Raw genomic sequence first — 16203 nt, 5'->3', positions numbered from 1 at the left:
TGTTCCCTGAGCCTGGTGATAAAAACTGTCAGCCCTTATGTGTGAAGGGTTTGGTTTTTTTCTTGAACAAATAGTGTGTATTTTTAAGTAAAAAAAAAACACAAAAAAAACTCCACTGAGCCTTCATAAACCCTGATTACATTACTATACTTTATATACCTTATGTGAATGGCCCTTCATTTTTTCTTGTCCCTTAATACATGAGGAATAAATATATGAATACTCTTATGAATGTTATTCTAAACGGTAAGGAGGGAAGGGGGACAAAAGTAGATCCAATGAGCCCCCCACTGTCCTATGGCTTTTAATCATCCCTAGTTAACATGTAGCTTTGAGAGTATGTGGATACTCACACACAAACACCCACAATTAGTCCTGGGTAGAATTTGAGCTCCACTTGAGATTATATAGGTAATATTTCAAACTGATTGGCATTTCCCCCCTGGGGCCTTATGCATAATAAAGTCTTCACAACAGACTTTGGAAATCATTAAAGTCTGACTGAGGCACACATAAAAGTAGACTGTCAACACTTGGTTGTTCAGAAGCTCACTCTCTTGGCTAGTAGATTAAACAGGTCTTGGGTTTACTTCTCCCTTCCTCTTGCTTACATGGCCCACTTTTGGGGGCATGTCTTTCCTCATTTGCAGCAACTCCATCAGAAGGTGGTAAGGGGAAAAGAGAAATTTTAATCTGCAAACTTGACAGTAAATCTAGGAAGGACTGGGTAATTGAATCTACTTGCTGAAACCAGGTTTGGGGATTATTATTACTAGTGCTGCTGTTCTATCCAATCTTTAGTCATCAAGGCTAGCTGAAAGTTGACTCCACAAACTTTGCTTTATGTAATTTATAGATCAATGAATTAAATGCACGCTGGGTACAAAATATCACATTTTAAAAGTAACTACTGAAATATGCTACTTGAACGACACATATAAGTTCTTTTAGTAAATAAACAAATAAACGAATGATTCTGTAATTAATCACCTTACCCCAATTTATTAGCTTTGAAGACTGACTTTTCTTAAAAACACATATATCTATATAAGAATTTCATTAAAGTAACACTATAAATGCAAGGCATATTTAGTTTTGAAAGAATATATGCTTTAAAGTCTATCAGATGAGGTGAAAAAACATTTCAAAACAGAGAGAGAGCAGTGATACAAAAAGCAAGCATCTGGTAGGAAATACCTAAAAGTAAGAAATTATTATATTCCTTTTTTTTTTTAAATGAACATCACCGTGTGTCACAAGTATTTTGCCTTTCCCCTCTCATAAGTCAGCCTGAAGTCTCATTCTAAATCTATAATCAATCTTTTCCCTCCCTAGCTCCCCCATAATCCCTTGAAAGTCTGAGCTATCACACACACACTTTTGACACTGATGTGTGTTTTCTTCTGGATTGCTGCATTTGCTTAATGCATATATCAAGTATCAAACTGCTTCGCATCTGTGACTGGTGGAATAAAAGACTACATATAGCGATTTGCTCATTTAAAAAAAGGGCTAAGAAGATAGTCTCAAGTCTTAGGAAAAGTCTAAACTAACCAATTTCTAAATGCAAGAGCAAGAAAATGTTAAGGAGTAGAGCAATATTTGCTGATTTTCCCACTAATACCATCAACGTATGATTGAGCAGACAAGAAAACCTTGAAGTTACCATCCCATTCTCTACTAGCTGACTGTTTGGTTCCTATGCGTTACCAACAAGGCTAAGTATCTTTGAGGCCATTGGCAAACCAACACTGTTTTTATGCCATCACGAACATTTAACGGAGCTCAAACTTTCGGGAAAGAAGTGAAGTCTCCTAAAGTGATGTGAACAAAAAGCCAAGGGAAGATGCTAAATACCACTTGGAATCCTGGTTGCCAAAGTGATAATGATAATGACCCTAATTTCTAATGAAAAGAAAAGTTCTATTAATCAGTACCAGCAGACACAATCAAAAAAATAAATCCAAATTTTAAAGTGTAGCAATTTTTTCTTTAGATATTTTACTGTATTTAAAAACCAGTAATAGAAAACACTTGCCAAGTTCATTTAGTCTCTGACTGAGGCACACATATGTGATTTCCTAATTTACAGCTTGCACGTACAGATGTTCACACTTAGTAAAAGGACTTCTTAATAGCTTTTTTAAATTAAAAGTGTGTTGATAATAGGTGTTTTAAACATATCCAAACAACACAGCTGAACTGACAAATGCCTGTCTTCATGCCTCACCATGTCTCACATCATGGCAAGGTTTTATAAGAGAGAAAAGATTATGATTCAGTCGCATGTATATAGGATAAATGTTACCCCAAAAACCTCCAAATGAAATCTTTCATTAATTTTTCTTTCTATGATCTGTTTCCAAGTAGAAAATGTTAGATTGCTACTAGGTTTATGTAGCCGAAAGCAGAACCACACAGCCTTTGCTTGCTGCCTGCAGTTTTTTTCCTTTGCAAAACTTTGAACCCCATCCAGCTTTGACACACTGCCTCTTCAGTTAATAACTATCAAGTTTCCCCTTGTCTCCTGTCTACTTTTCTTTGAGGCAATTGCGCACTCAGCACCCCGAGATAATAACACACATCTATAAGATAAAAGCAATGGCATTAATGTAATTGTCTGCCTCTCTCTCTTTAGCCTAATCTTTTTTTCCTTCAGTTTTGACTGCCTGTGTGACACCTGTTTTTGTCTCCTCTGATCCTACGACAGGTTTTCCGCTGACAAGGTTTTTGCCTGACAGAGATTCTGCAGACAAGAACATAATAAAATATGAAGAACTGCTTGTCAGAGTTTCTGCCAATGCTCACATGAAATAAAGAAGAAAAAAAAATGACTTTTTTTTTTTTTTTTAATAAGGGGCCCTGTGATGGTCGCTTTTGGCCTGTCAGGAAAAAGACCTCCCTGGCCAATTTCTCCAAGCGAAACAGGTGTTTTCTTTTATGTTAGAGGTTGATTTGTTTTTTAATTTTCACTGATAGTAGAAAACATAAAAAGTAGGGAGGGGAGAATTTCTTATCCTCATTTTTTTTTGTAGGCAAAGGAGTATTGAAGAACTACTCAATAAAACTGGAAGATATTTCACTCAAGACCATCTCTTCTGAATAAAACGAAAATGCTAACATCTGTGAATGATCAAATCAAAGTAACTTCTCTAAGATTTACTTCCTGGTTAGTTAGGCTACTAACCCCTCACCTACCTTTCACTTGTTTTGTTGTCTGAAGACACAGAAGGAAACAGCAAAGGTGAGAGCAGAGTGAGGGCTGGAAAAGAGAAATGCAGAAATGGGACTACAGGCAAGGTGTTTGCAGGCTGTGCTTACCACTCCACGTGGGAAGAGGCTGCTGGAAAAGAAACTGGCAATTAGGAATGATAGACTTTTAGATACACTGGTAAAGCTTGCTCCAGCATGAGGGATGTGGTTGCTATTAACACACAGAGATGAGGGAGTGCCCTTCCTGAGCTCCCAAACCAGTGGTATTCCACAGAAACTACCCTTCCAGTCCAGGTGAAGTACACTGAGAGCACAGAGAGGGGATCACATTTGCTCCTGATGACCAGGGAAGAGGAAAGACTGGACAGGATCAATAATCTGGCAAGTGTGAAAGCAAAAAGGACTGGGAAAGAGGTTACAGTGATGAGTGCAGGGAGGACAAGATCTGGAATTTGGGTTTTTAGGATTCTCAACACCAACTGGGATTACTCTACCAGCAAACTTTAACCTAAACTTTGGTTCTCTGAATACATTATCTAACACTTAGGGCCCAGAACAGCAGTGTCTAATAGAAATATAAGTCAAGTCACATGTGTAATTTTCTAGTCTCATTTAAAATGTGAAAAATAAGCAATAAAACTAATTTTTTAAAAATATTTTTATTTAAAATAAATTTAATACACATTAAATTATCAATATGTAGACAATATAAGAATTCTTAATGAGATATTTATATATGTGTATGTATATATTAATTAAAGACTGTATCTCCAAAACCCAGTGTATACTTTACACTTACCACATATCTCAATTTGGACTAGACACATTTCCTGTGCTCAAATCCACAAGAGTGGCTTCCTTATTAAACAGCCAGTTCTAGACCTGCCTTTGCATTCCTTGGCCCCACTTGAATTTAAGGCCCAACAAGTCCGTACTTTCAACCAGATGGGTTTGTGCTTGCATTTGTAGTATCATTTGACCATACAAGCAGGCTGGGAGGCCTAGGAGGCAAAAGTAGGGATTTCCCTAGGTATCAAAGAGCAGCTACAAGGAGAGAGGGACCTTACTACAGGGTCTCTTAACAGGCACTGCTTTTGAGTACATCCAGTTGTGGCAGTACTCCTTAAAATACTTCCCATATAATGCTTTGGCTATATGCTAGCTAACTAGTAACAGATTAATTTAAGAAGCTTTTGAAGAGTTACAAACATCTACCCTGCAAGAAGCAAAGCCTGGTAGGAGGGAATGGGTTGCATAAATAACATTTTATGCTTCCCAGTCTACAAGTTAGAATTTTTCTAAAATATCATATTTATCTCATTCAGTGATTTCATGGTTTAATAAAAAAGGGGACAGGTACATGTCCCAGTTGGAAGAAGTCATCATGACACAAAAGAGAAGGAAAAATAATCGAGAGTATCAACATACTATTGCTGAGGCATACTGGGTCCTTATGACCCAGCGGAATCTCCTAGTTTATCTGAACAGGGTATATCCCAAGTAAAACGTGAGGAGTTGAGTGTTTTCATTTATAAACCCCTTCAATTTGTGTTCTGCTTAACCTGGTGAACTCCAGTTAATTAAGATGTTCCTATAAACAATTAAGCTTCCTGTAGAATCGTTAGCAAGATATAAAAATTTATGATGTAATAAAGGGCAATAAAATGATAAAATGGTTAACCCATCAAAGCACTTCACATGCAAGAATATAGGTATGAAAATAAGCAAAAGTAACAACACTTTCAAATTCATCTACTTCTGGTTTTTGGACTTGCAACAGATAAATATTCCTACAATTCATTTCAACTAGCCTGCATTTCTCATAATGTGACTTTTAGGATAAGGTGTTTCTTACTTCTGTTTAAATAGGGTTCAAGTGAAATTTTAAGGGAAATGGAAGGTATAGAGCTGTCCTGGATTTTCTGGGGAAAACAGGTTCACCTGGGGAACACTTGGCCCCACCGCAAAAAGAATTGGTGAGCTAAACTCTGCCACTGGACACTGAAGAAACCTCCCTGGCAGGGGAAGGAAGCTCACACCATCACCTTCCACCTCTGCTCCCTTAGTGAGGCTCTAGATATTCTCATTAATGCTACGTCCACTCTTTCATTCAATCCTCTTCAAAAGCTCACTGTGATAGTTTAGGCACATCCTATTATTATTTGAATTTACAGATAGAAGAATTGCAATGGGATGTGACCACTGATCTGGTCACACTCACCTTTTATCCACTATACTAAGCTGAACATGCAGGTCCTATCCTCGAGGTTGAAGTTTCAAACTTCTGTAAGAAGAGTTTAATCATGAAAACCACTAACACTAAGTGGATTATCTCATTTAATCCGAGGAAGAACTCTACGTGTAGGCGTTATCATTATCCACATTTCACAGATGAGAAAACAGAGATTACATAACTTGGCCAAGGTTCTAGTGATAGTAAGTGGTTGAGCCAGGATGTGAACCTAAGCAGAGCGCCACTCTGGTTTTATCTGTTTTTTAATCCTCACCTGAGGATATTTTTCCACTGCTTTTAGATAGAGTGGAAAGGGGGAAAGGGAGAGAGAAAGAAACATCAATATGAAAGAGACACATCGATTGATTGCTTTCTACCCAGGGATTGAGGCTGCAACTGAGGCACATACCCTTGATGGGGAATCGAACCCTCAACCCTTTGGTGCACAGGCCAATGCTCTAACCACTGAGCCAAACCAGCCAGGGCAAGAGCTACACTCTTACCAACTCTTCTATGGTGCCTCCTATTTGTGCACCTGAGCTTCTTTATGGGCTGGGGCTGCTGCTTTGTATGTTTCAATCTCAAGATCCTCCCTAGAAACTCCTTAGCAGTGGTTTGGCATTGTATACTTTAGAGGCCAGAATTTACCAGACCCACCTCATGTTCCAGCTGAATAAAATGGAGCTGGGGGGAAAAAAAATCTGGAGAGCTAAAAGGCAGAGAGCCCAGGATTTTGAAGGGGAGGTACTGTTTGTGCTGTGACTAAAAAAAAAAATTTTTTAGGGAGTTCAAAGCACCATCTGAAAGGCGGGCAGGCAGAGAAACAAATCAAAATAAGCAGCTCAGGGACACAATAAGAATATAGTTAATGCTATTAATCAAGCACAAACCTTTGCATTTGTGGGATGTCCTCCCTTTAAAGCTAATCAGTGGTGATCAGGGAGTAAAGGAGAGAAGCAAAAGAGGGTACTATGCCCTCAGGTCAAGCAAAGAAGGCCCCTGTGCCAAGCAGGAAAATGGCCTTGTTTTTGCTCTCTAAAATAATAATAAATGGAAAAATGTTCAGGGATGTTGTCCATGGAAAGACCAGGGCCCAGCTGCCTCACCAGTGCTAGGAGTCAGCTAAAAGCTGTTTTCCTAATTAAAAGAGAATTGTGCAGCTAGAGACAGCCAGGTTTCAGAGCACAATGTGGAAGAACTAAGACTACTAGAAAGCATTAGTTCCTACCTTTTCCAAACCAGTGTACCAGGGGAAGAGAATTGCAGTGTTTCTATCCCTGTGTTGCTAAGCAAAGCCTTAGAAGCATGACCACCTACCTACATCTTCCCAAAGGATCAAGTTCTCACTGTGCCTGCATTCACTGGGAAGCCTGCATTTACTTCCCTGTCTAAGGACTCAAGTTAATACCCTTCTTACATATTTCACTAAATCCTAAGTAACTACCTGCAACAATTTTCTCCCATAGCAAAATTCATTCTTCTTGGGACAATCTCCAGGCAGTCAGAGGAAGGCCAATGCTTTCCTGTAGGTTAATATCTGGGTGCATTACTTTCCTTTGTCAGAGGAAACTTAGTTTTATTCACCTGCCTCTCTTGATCTTGACAAATTTACAAATTATCTTATAGAAACTGCTGCTGAGTTACTCAGAAAAAGCATGATGTCACAGAAATGTCATACTTTTTGCTTTTGATGAGGACCTATGGCAGGGGGAGGAGAGGGGACTGGGGGGAGGGAAAGGACAGAGAAGGAGAAGTTACTACTACTTTATTTATACTAGCTCTTGGACTCAAGTCAGAGAGAATATTACAGTGTTACCAGCTGAGGATAAACTACTTTCACAGATGTTTAGACAATTCATAAGAAGAGCACAGACTGGGACAAATAATAAAGACATGTGACCTTTCACGGGTTAAAATGAAAAATTACTGGTTTTGATTTGCCCTGCTGAAGTCCTTATAAAGTACCATGCCGCCAACAAATTTGAGGAATTTGTAAACACAACACACAGATCTTGTGATTCTAAATGTAGGACTGACCTAATCAAAAGATTTATTATAGAATGCTTAGAACTAAAGGCCCTGATTTATGCAAATTAGGCCTAACTATGATTTCTTTTAGGTGTATGCTTGCCAGACCTAGCTAGTAAAAACACAGGGCATTCAGCTAAATTTGCATGGTACATGCTTATACTAAAAAAAAATTATTCATTGTTTACCTGAAATTCAAATTTAATGGGATGTCCTATATTTTCTTCTTTTATGTGTAAGTTATAACTGGCATATAACAATGTATTAGTTTTAGGTGTATATCATATATGATATTTTCAATTTGTGTGAGGGTTATTTATAGAGATAATACCCCTGTTCTGATAAGACATATCAAGTACAGAGCTGAGAATTCAAATTCAGTGATGCTGAAAAAAAAATTACTTCCAGTGAATTATAAAGAAGAAAGGTTTGAAATTAATGGATTATATGAATATTAAGTCTTACAGTACATTAAACCATAAAGCTGGTTGCTATATGACACTAAATTAACTTTATACTGCTCACTACTTCCTGTGGAACAGAACTGAAGAACTGAAGGATACCTAGCACAGTAGTTTACATATGACGTATGTTTAATAAATATCTATTGATTGATAGTCCAGATGATGCAGGCCAAGCGTGCTCATTTGACACTGAAAAAAAATCTGAATAGTCTGGAAACTGGCAGGGAAGCAGCTGGTTTGATGAGCAAATAATTAAAGTAATAAAGTAGGACTATCTTTTCCTTGAATGAACTGCAAATAGGAAAGAGAAATCACATTTATGGAACATAATAAAGAAAAGATCTGAAGAATTTCAGTGCAACAAGCATTCTCACAGGAAGACCTCAGCCAAAGTAAATAACCAGTGTTAGTTCAGATTGCTTAGAAGTGAATGAAAATTCCAGCATCACGCAGCTTGTTGGAATGGCACATCTTATTGGTTTATAGTCAAAGTATTCTGCGAAGAAAATATTTTACACCCAGAAAGCTGCTGTGGGGGTTCATTAAACTATGTAATATATTTCTTATTCATCAAGCCTCCTATCCTTGCCGAATGCTTCCTAGACATACCAAGAAACAGTGGAATTTTTCTTAAGGTAATTGTAACAAATGGGTTTCCTCAGAAGTAAAAATTACTAATCCAGTAAAGTAAAAAAATACATTCTTAAAATCTGCCCACCTCGTTTTTCAAATATACCTAGCATCATCATCAAAAAAAAAAAAAAAGTCTCCCGATGTTTTGGATGATCATTAACTATTTCCTAATTATCATTTAGAAAGTAGCTTACTTTTTGAAAATTTTCACTACTTTATATTGTTAATGGTTTAGAAAGAAAGTCTTTATCTAAATTATGGACATTAAAATTAATTTTCAAATAATAAATAAAAATGGTTTAGTACAATAGTTCTTAACATTTCACCATGCCTCCAGTTCTTCACAAAGGAAGGAAGTCCAGTTGGTAACTCTTCCCATTAGAAGCAGATTCCTCAAAGGAAAATGATGCATAGGGAGCACTCTTTTCCCTCCCCTCCCCTCCCCTCCCCTCCCCTCCCCTCCCCTCCCCTCCCCTCCCCTCCCCTCCCCTCCCCTCCCCTCCCCTCCCCTCCCCTCCCCTCCCCCACCACTGGGTATATCTGATAATACTTGCTCATTCCTAAGACTATGTAAAACCTTTGGCTGATGCTTTAATTCTGTGAATGGAAGAATTACTACTCTAGTGTGGTGGGAAAGGATCAAAATGTAACAAACTGAATCTCTACCAACATAAACATTTATGTCACCAGAAAAGAAGCCTGAGATCTTATTTTCGTACTTTTGAACCAAGAACTTGTAGAATATGTTTTGGGTTTTTTTTCCCCAAGACTCACTCTGATCATTCTAGGTGACTGAAGGAAAAGCATAGCAAAGACAATGCAAAACGGAGGAGGAAAAAATATAGTTTTTAAGTGAAGTGGCAGTAAGCAGAAGTCCTTTATCTAAGAACTCTAAACAGAAATATAACAAAATTAGAAACTCTAGGCTCTTTCTAGTATACCAACTAAGTTATTATAATGGTATAGGCATGGACATTCTATACCCCAAAATGCTTGTTTTAAATAAAGTTAAATACAGTAAAACCCTGCTTTCTATTAAAGTGAAAGAGCTGAAATTCATTAATGGGGGGGGGGGGGAGACAGGAAATCCTTTATTAATTCAGTAGGAAATACCTATTTATATTCAAGAAACTTTTTTTTTGGTTCCCCCTCACTCCCCTAAGTCAATGGTGCTAAAGATTTCAAGGAAGTAATTTGTGAATAGCACCAGGACCCAGTGAGTAATTTTAAAACCCAGGTGTTCTAGTATGATTAATTTATCACCCACTCTCATTTTTAAAATATCTTTCTCAAGATTTTTGTAAAACTGCTAATGTCAACAATTCAAGCAGGTTTGAGAAGCAATTTGTAAAGTAATGAAGCGAGTGTAAGTGTGTAAGTGTGTGTGTGTGTGTGTGTGTGTGTGTGTCTATATTACAATGACCCATGAAATTCAACGTTATAAAGAAACCAAAGATGCTGTTAACTAAGGAGACTCAGGACGACACTTATTCAAAAGTGGCCAAAATTTTTCTAAAACTTCTTTCTGTAGAGAACACCTGATTTTGACATTTGGTTATTTTTCAATAACAATCATAAGAAATTTTTTTACAGTACAATAAACGTGGAATGTGTTCAGTGCTATGATGAAACACTTCTATGAGATCAATCTCAATATTCCTATTGCTTTTTCCATCACTTAAAATCACTCACTGGGCCCGGCCAGCCATGGCTCATGGCTGAGTGTCCACTTAGGATCCAGGAGATCGCAGTTGGATTCCCAGTCTGGGCACATGCCCAGGTTGCAGGCTCGATTCCCAGTTTGGGGCATGCAGGAGGCAGACAATCAATGACGACTCTCTCATCACTGATGTTTCTATCTCTCTCTCTCCCTCTCCCTTCCTCTCTCTGAAATCAATAAAGATATATTAAAAAAAAAATCACTCACTAGAAAAAACAAGTTGCTTCCTCCTTGTCTTACACATAGGACATTGCACCATGTAAGGCAGCCAGGAAGACTGCTGTGTTTCACCTCTGAGCAGAAATAGCTGGAGACATGATTTCAGGGTTCTGTGCAGGGGAAGAGAATGAAGCGATTAGTTGAAATGCTAAGGGCAAAAAGAGTGGGTGCTCTCATACCAATGCCAACTCAAAAGCTAGAAGCTAACCCCTCTCTGTTATATTTGCCCATGAATGGGGTAGAGTGGGATTTGTATATCTGTGTCTACGATATTTTGAATTGTATACAGATGTGTCTGTACTGTGGGAGAAAAGAGAGGTCAAGGTGATAATAATGGTGAAGGAAAGTAAAATCTGAGAAACTCCAAAAGTAATATCCCAGAATCAGAGAATTTCTAATGACACAGTAGAAAAAGCACAGTCTGATATAACAGAAATACCTTATTCAAGTTTGGTGAAAAATTACATCCTTTAGAAAGCCTTAGAAACAACCATTGCCCGGGAATAATTTATGTTGTTCGAGAAAGAAGAAATATTGCTTCCCGCCCCACCCCACCCCAGCCATTACACTACTAATGTAATATGCACGTGGAAGTTGGAGAGATGAAACAAACTGGTGACACAGTAAACTTTTATACTCACAAGGCTACCACAGTAGATAAATGATGGTAACACAAGATGGCTTTGGAAAAAATGAGAATGAATAAATGAAAAGTCCTTTGTTTAACAATTGACCCTCCTTTATTGCTCATACATTGTCCAGTTTGTTACTTTTAACATGTATTATTTATTTTAAAGGCTTCATATACTTTATCTTTAATTCTCACAATACAAAGTGTTATTAATCTTATGTTATAGATTTTTCAAAAAACAAACCCAAGATATAGAAATGTTGATCTATGTGCCATTGAAGTTGCAGAGCCTGGATTTAACCCAATACCACCTCCATGATTCTTGATGGGCTTGGGACATAAGCTTGTACCTATTACCTAGCAAAGCCAATACTTCTTCAGGTTAAGGATATTTAGAAAGTGTTATGGGCTGAACTGTGTTCCCCTCAAATTCATAGATTGAAGTCTTAACCCTAGTACTTCAGTATGTGACTGTATTTGGAGATTGGGCCTTTAAAGAGATGATTAAGTTAAAATGAGGCCAGTAGAGTGGTCCCTAATCCATCTGATTGGTGTCCTTATACGAAGAAGTGTGAATTCAGACACATTAGGGATGTGCACCCACAGAGGAAAGGCCATTTGAGGACACAGTGAGAGGGCAGCCATCTGCAAGTCAAGAAGAGAGTTCTCAGGTTGAAACCAACCTTGACAACACCCTGACTTTGAACTGCTAGTTTCCAGAAATTTCTGATGTTAAGCCACCCAGTCAGTAGTATTTTGCTATGGCAGCCCTACCAAACTAATATAGGGACAGAGAAGAAATCATCAAATGCAATAACAAACATAGACTGCATAAGTAACAGCAGCTCATCTGTTGTTCACACCTGGACTGAGGGTTGTTACAGACATTGGCCTTTAATTGAAATAGGAAAGAGTTCCATCTCTGGGGGCACTGAAGGACTGTTGCTATGTCTGCCAGGCACACTCCTTCCAATATATTCCCCTCATACTACTATGTCTACCTCTTCTCTCTCTCCCTCACAGAAACAGGGTTGAAATGTCCCCACAAGGCCAACATACACGCCCTAACAAGCAAGGTACATGATAAATGAAAAGCATTTCAAGGCATAGCCTGGTGTTGTTACCTCAGATCTTGCTAGAATAACATGACATTTCTAAAAATACAACCCACTGTATATTTGGCATTGCTTGGGAATGAAGAATATGTCCACTTAAGATCCAGTACCCCAGGCTGTCAAAGAAATCTTGAGCCAAAATTTCTTTTATAAACATTACCTATCTCTTAAAATTCTATAGTCTAGGAGTCAGGAAAATATCTCTGCTTATTTACAAGTCTCCTTTTAGCTAAACATAAAAAACATAAACCATACATAAGAACTAGTGAAATGCTTAGGGCACGTCGATGGAACAGCTCTGCGCATCTGGCAAAAAGCCTCAACACTTCCAGCGTTAGCCCTAGGTCACCCTCGTCCCCAATACACACCTACACACACCACCAATACTAGCCACCTCCAATCCCAGTACACACTGAAAGGCATTATTTTTACAGATTATTTTCTCAGATACCAGCCAAGCAATGATCCCATTCACTTTGTCACCCTCCTTAGATCATACAAAATGTAACATCTGGGAGAATAAACTCAGTCCCTAATGCATATGACAAGGGTGAGCAGTTACCAAGAAGTTCTCTTCAAGCGAAAAGGATTTGCCAGCTCTCCTCTGAGGTCCAGGCCCTGAAAGGCCAACTGTGGTAAGTTTGAATATCCACCCGGCCTGGTGCTTGCTGCCTGTTTCAATGTTCAGTCTGAATCCCACAGCCCAACTGTCCTATAAGCATCTCGCCCTTTCTGTTGGGAGCTGCTCACCTAAGTCATATGACTTGAGTGGAAAATATGCTATTTGAGAAGTGCAGGATGAATGTTAACTGACACTTGGAGCACGGCTGACCTCTCTCTTCTCCAGACCAGTGATTGCTCTAAAAAGACATGTACATTCACATGAACATAATGAGAACAGAAAGAAAGGACCAGATTTTCCTTACCGTGTGCCACCCAGCCATGTTTACACTGATCACAAGTCCTCAGGTTAATCTTTCCCGGCTGAAAACATTCGCACGTGCAGTTTACCAGTGTGCAACGGATAGCCTGAAAGATAGAGGAGGGGGAAAAGCATCAGCAACCGTTCAAAGGAACTATAGTTCTTCCACATTTTACTAAGCAGGACCCATTTCCATGTCTAAAGCCTTCATGTTGGTAGGGGCCTGGAGAGTTTTTTTGATACTATCAAAATCTATTATAAAAAATGTAAGAAAGCAAGGCTCATTCGCTAAGAGAGTATTTCATGTTATTCATACGTAACCTTTAAATTAGAAACATAGAGTAGAATAAGAATAAAGGATTACTTACTCTACAAGAATGCAGATTTGTAACACCAGAATCCAAAAGAGAAAAAAATATATTGCTGCTATTCCCATTTATCTATTTCGCAAAACGTATACATTTGAATATGATAATGTTCAAGTGAAATGTTGATAAAAGTAAAACAAAGCATACAAATATTAGTAGGCTATTACTTTTCTTCTGCTGAGTTTCACTTAAATATTTTGTTAATCTTTCAGGGACATTTTAAAAGTTAGTCCCATTGTCCCAATATGACCTAGTATACCAAGTACTTCCAGTATTTTTTATTACTTTCCAATTTCTTGTGTTTCCCCCCTTGATATATTAATTCTACTTTCATTCCTATTTTGACAAACACACATCAACCCTCCTTTTATTTTAATGTTGATGCAAGAAAATAAGTCTAACTTTATTTTAAGATAAGATGTAGAATGTTCCACTTAAGATAAGATGTTCCACTTATGGGAACATTTTATATCTGGAATAATCCAATGGTATCTTAGAAAACTGAAAAACACACTAAAAAAATCCTTCATTTCTTTACAAGTACTTTTAAAAATCATCTCACGAGTTTATATTATAAAGTGAATCCATAGAAAATTAGCATAAATGAAGTGTAACTTTTTTTATGGACAAAAACCTATACTTAAGAATTGTGCTAAAGCTGACCTATGCTCCTAGACTACAGTTAATAAATTTATCTCACACATTTAGTTCTAATTTGCATGGAAATTCTGAAGACAGAAGGGACTTAGTCCGATCATTCATAGATTAACAATCTACTGTAACTACCTGGAGTGCCAGGAAAAGATCTCTCTACAGCTTTATATGCAATCAATGATTACTGATTTGCATGGGGCTACCTGCAACTGCAATTCTGTGCCTCAAAGCTATGCTCACTTACACACCTCCAGATGCTCATATTCCTGGAATCATTTGGATTTTTACATAAACTGTCTCATTTGTAACAGCCAGTGTTTGAGATATCATTAATATGATTGACCAAATTCCATTTACAGAGAATAATACTGAACAGGCTTTTAATGTTCGCTATGCTTTGGATCAGGCAAGTTTAAAATCTTTTTCTTTCATTAATTAACATTAAACCTATAAGACCTTACTCAGTTTCTGATGTTAAAGACCTCACTGAAGACTCCTTCCTTACTTCACTTTGACCCCTAATTTGTTCCTCTATTACACTACAGAAATAATTGAATAACCTGCTTGCTACTTCAGGGTTTCTCTTCCACTGTCAACAGTCCAATTACATATTAGCCAGGTTGTAAAACTTTGTTGTATGTATCAGAAATTAAAGGAATTAGTAATAAGAAATAGGGACATCCAAGGAAATGCTGACTAAGCAAGAATAATATATGTACTTATAGGTTATAAGAAGAAACGCTTCTCCCAAAATTTCTTATCTCAACTTTAATAGTCACGGACTGAACAATATATTAAAGCATCCCAGGTTAGAAATAGCTTCTTTAAATAACATGATCATTAGTTAATACACTCACAACTTGATTGAACTATGGTCAAAACAAAGCAGTTTAGAGGGTAGTGTTTCTACAAAAAACAAGGCACTTTCACAAACTATCCAATTATAAATTCAGATATGGCAACCAAGTCGACATTAAAATATTTATATAACCTGAAGTGTGATAATAAAAGCTTTAATAAATTCTGGGGGGAAAAGAAACCAAAAAAACCCTGCATAACCAAAAGTAAGGGGATGACTACTAAAAAGAAATGATTTCTCAAAGACTATATTTAACTCAGGCACAAAAGACATATATATTTTAAATTATTAATTTGAAAATATCTAATTATTTTATAAAAATAGCCTAATTTTTCATGGTGTTTAAAAGCACACTTTTTCATTATAGCTAGAGTCAGGACCTGAACAAATTAAGAGATTGTGGAGCTGCTTTATTTTTATTCACTGGTTGAATCACTGATTCACTTTCTCTAAACTAGTTTACGATTCAAATATTTTCTCTTCCTAAATAACTTTATACACCTGGCATATTTGGGAATTAAACTTCTTAGATCATCATTGTTCTTTATAAATTCAACTCTCTTTGTACCTAAACGTACAAACACTGGAACACCTCAACTCCTTTGTATATAAACACTTAAGTCCTGGGATATCCATTTTTGTATTTCTATGAATTCCAGGAGGCCTGTTTGTTTTAAATCCAGATTTATACACACTACAATTGCTCCTTAAGGGAATTATATATATTTCAACAATATGGTCTAAATAAATATTTTGAGTTAGAGAATATTGTGGCTTCAAAGGAAGTTTTATTCTAAAGAACATTTTTGAAACGACATAAAACTTTGACATAGTACTTATTCACAATAATACAGAACCAATGTGATCACTCGCCAACTTACCCACAGTTAAAAAAAAAAATTATCATAAAACTATCAAAGCCAGTTAAGTCTCAAAAATGTACATGCTTTACAGGAGACAGTTGGGAAGAACAGAAATGGATGAGCTTTCATTTTTATGAGCACATTCATTTCTTCCTTCATTCCGCTAAAGTATGAGTGCTACCTACTCATGGCTGGGCACTATGAACTACAGAAAATACAGAGATGATGACAAAGTGGCAGAAAGGGGACAGCAAAAAAAAGTACAGACAGTTCAGTCAGAT

General features: G+C 37.3%; 1 protein-coding gene across 8 annotated transcripts in view; it reads right to left on the bottom strand.

Annotated features, from left to right (window-relative positions):
- BNC2 (basonuclin zinc finger protein 2) overlaps nucleotides 1-16203 on the bottom strand; it is a 276637-nt gene that overhangs the window by 129581 nt on the left and 130853 nt on the right. For all 8 annotated transcript variants that reach the window (XM_087822645.1, XM_087822649.1, XM_087822647.1 and 5 more), the window contains one exon: nucleotides 13183-13285. In XM_087822645.1, coding sequence (XP_087678771.1) covers nucleotides 13183-13285 — 103 coding nt within the window. The remainder of the gene's footprint in view (nucleotides 1-13182; nucleotides 13286-16203) is intronic.

The sequence above is a fragment of the Miniopterus natalensis genome, chromosome 12 (assembly GCF_054644295.1).
Source record: "Miniopterus natalensis isolate mMinNat1 chromosome 12, mMinNat1.hap1, whole genome shotgun sequence".
Lineage (NCBI taxonomy): Eukaryota > Metazoa > Chordata > Mammalia > Chiroptera > Miniopteridae > Miniopterus > Miniopterus natalensis.
This window is presented reverse-complemented; position numbering and strand designations above follow the sequence as displayed.